Below are 2,500 nucleotides of genomic sequence, written 5' to 3' on the forward strand. Positions count from 1 at the left end.
AACTCTAATTCGGTTACCAAATTTCTCAAGTGATTTCGCGTTCGGTTGTAAAGTCGATTGTCGTTTGCCAGAAGAGTTCGTCACGTTGATCTCACATCTTGATGCATTGTACCGTTTCGTGAAATCTCCCGTTTCGTCTTCCCAATCCCATTCTCCAAAATCTTCACTTGCGCTATCATTGTCGCTAGATGACGATTTCACGTGGTGGATTGATTCGCCATTTTGGGTTTCATCTGAAGATTCATCAACCTTTAGTGGTTTTTCAAAAGACACAAAACTGATCAGAGATTTGGGTACTACGCTTATATCTTCCTCTGCGTCTTCAAATTGTCCTTCAAGGACGGAAATTTGGCCCGAAGAATTATCCATGCGAACGACCATGCGAACCAGTGACGAACAGTTCTGAGAATGTAGTATATATGGTCAGTGTTTATTCAAAAGGCGCATGAGCACATGCAAAGACTGCAGTGGCGTGATTAGTCGGCGTTTTATTCTTTTGAAAAGGGACTTGTGGTGACGCTGGTAAGAGTTTGATTGTTTATCTTAGCGACTGGTATCGTCTTGTACCTGCAAGTTCTTCCAATAACTGCACCAAAATATACTTCCGGAGGAACTGACAATTCACAATACATTTTCTACATTTGGAAGCCACGTCCGGTGACGGTGACATGTCATAGCAGTCGAGCGCGTGACAAATTGATTCGGTCTACGTTTTTCACTTTCGAAACATAACACTGCATATATATTTCAATATCAGTTTCGTATCAACCGATAAAGTCAACTTCCGGATTTCTTAACGTATTTGAACTTGGTGATTCTCGGTGAGATGCTCCTATTCTGAATTGAAAACGCCGAAAAAATCGAGTAGTGCAGTGTGCATGTGGCGATTGGAAATCGAGGAAAACGTCAAATAAGCCAGGAGAGAAGGCAGGAACAGGAACACATTCAAGTTCTTTATACCTGGAAGACTTGATTTAAATGAGAAGTAATTGTAAGGCGATCTTCGGAAGATTGTGAGTTTCTCGCATTATGAAGTTATCAAGAGGGCGATGGACATTCTGAAGGCAAACATTTTTCACGATGAATTTTAACAGGGAAAAAACATACATCTAGCAGATGACATAATTTAAAGGTCAGTATTAAGACTTTAATTTGTTTCTTAGCAAGTTACTTCCAAAAACTTAAAGTAATCAACCTTTAAGATCAAACAAGCTGAAAGGAACCTGTCACTATTAAATTTTATCGCCCGACGTAATTTTGATTAAAAATGTATTATGATACAACTTTTATTTGTCCACCAACTTAACTTGAATTTGGAATCGGTAGTCGTAAATGATCATCTAGAAAGCTCTGTGAGCGTGTAATTTTGGCCAAAAGTGTGTAAGTGAGCTTCAAATATTTGTGACATTTCCTTAATTTTATACCCAAAGTTTTAGAGTTCAAAGAATGTTGAAAAGTATATTTCAGGTAGTACAGTAATGCAAATGGCTACAGTTGTACTTTGATCTACTTTGTGCTTGCGTGCTCTGGCGGGTATGTTGTGTTTCATAATAATAGTGAGAATTTGTGTTCACTCACTCAATTTTTTTTTATTATAGGCCTTATCACGGTTTTACATACATACATACATACATACATAAATTTATTTGTTAAGGCGGGTCGGAAAAGGCAACCTTAAAAGCTGATGTGGACCCGCCAAATAAAAGTGTTAAAAAATAAATTTAAAAAAAAAAAAAATGAAAATATGTAATGCTCAAATACTAAAATATATCGAAAAGTCTAAAATTAGTAATAATAAAGTCATCAATTTTGTTTGTTCCTATGGCTGCTTCTTTCTTATAGCTGACTTTATTGATTATTTTGTCCCTTTTTAGCTTGATCTTAAATGTAGTTCTATTTTTGCATTCCTTTGTTTCTGCTGGAAGCGCATTCCAAGTTATGGGTCTGCAATACCTTAGTGCTGTTCGTCCTATTTCCATCTTTGGTCTAAAAATCTCAAAACAATGCTTTTGTCTTGTTCTTGTCTGTGATTGTTTCTCAAATAAATTCAACAAATCTGTTAGAGCTTTTTCATGATATAATATATCGTGCATTAAAGTTGCCACTTGCTTCTTGTAGATATATTGCAAAGGTCTCCAATTTGCTTTCTGTAGCATATTTACATTTCGTGGTAAATTGAATATGATTCTGGCTGCGCGTTCATGAATTAGTTCTAATTCATTTAACTTTGATGCCATCTTGACGGGTAGGTAAAGCGGTCAGAAATTACAGTGTTTGTATGGGAATCACCAAGTTTGAAGGATGTAGCTTTCCTATAAGTCACTGAGCTAATTTTTTTCAATTTTCCATACATTTGTCTTCAAATGTTTTTCCCGCGAATCGCGTCTAGACGTTTGTCTGCCCAGCCAAATTTACAGACAAATGTGTGGAAAATTCAAAAAATTAACTGAGCGTCTTCTAGCCAAGCTACATCCTTCAAACTTAGTGAATACAATCTTCT

The 2,500-nt window shown here is 36.4% G+C and overlaps 2 protein-coding genes across 2 annotated transcripts in view; one reads left to right on the forward strand and one right to left on the reverse strand.

The window, feature by feature from the left end:
- The window catches only part of LOC137992996 (serine/threonine-protein kinase RIO1-like), a 1,985-nt gene extending 1,577 nt beyond the window's left edge, over nt 1-408 (reverse strand). Inside the window, exon 1 of the mRNA XM_068838642.1 lies at nt 1-408. This exon is cut by the window's left edge and continues 1,577 nt beyond it. Within this exon, the coding sequence (XP_068694743.1) occupies nt 1-381 (381 nt within the window). The 5' untranslated portion in view covers nt 382-408.
- Nucleotides 409-494: 86 nt separating this feature from the next.
- LOC137992997 (ras-specific guanine nucleotide-releasing factor RalGPS2-like) overlaps nt 495-2,500 on the forward strand; it is a 29,818-nt gene continuing 27,812 nt past the window's right edge. The window contains exon 1 of the mRNA XM_068838643.1: nt 495-1,132. The gene's annotated coding sequence lies outside the window, so the exon portion shown is untranslated. The remainder of the gene's footprint in view (nt 1,133-2,500) is intronic.

Source organism: Montipora foliosa, chromosome 2, assembly GCF_036669935.1.
Source record: "Montipora foliosa isolate CH-2021 chromosome 2, ASM3666993v2, whole genome shotgun sequence".
Classification (NCBI taxonomy): domain Eukaryota; kingdom Metazoa; phylum Cnidaria; class Anthozoa; order Scleractinia; family Acroporidae; genus Montipora; species Montipora foliosa.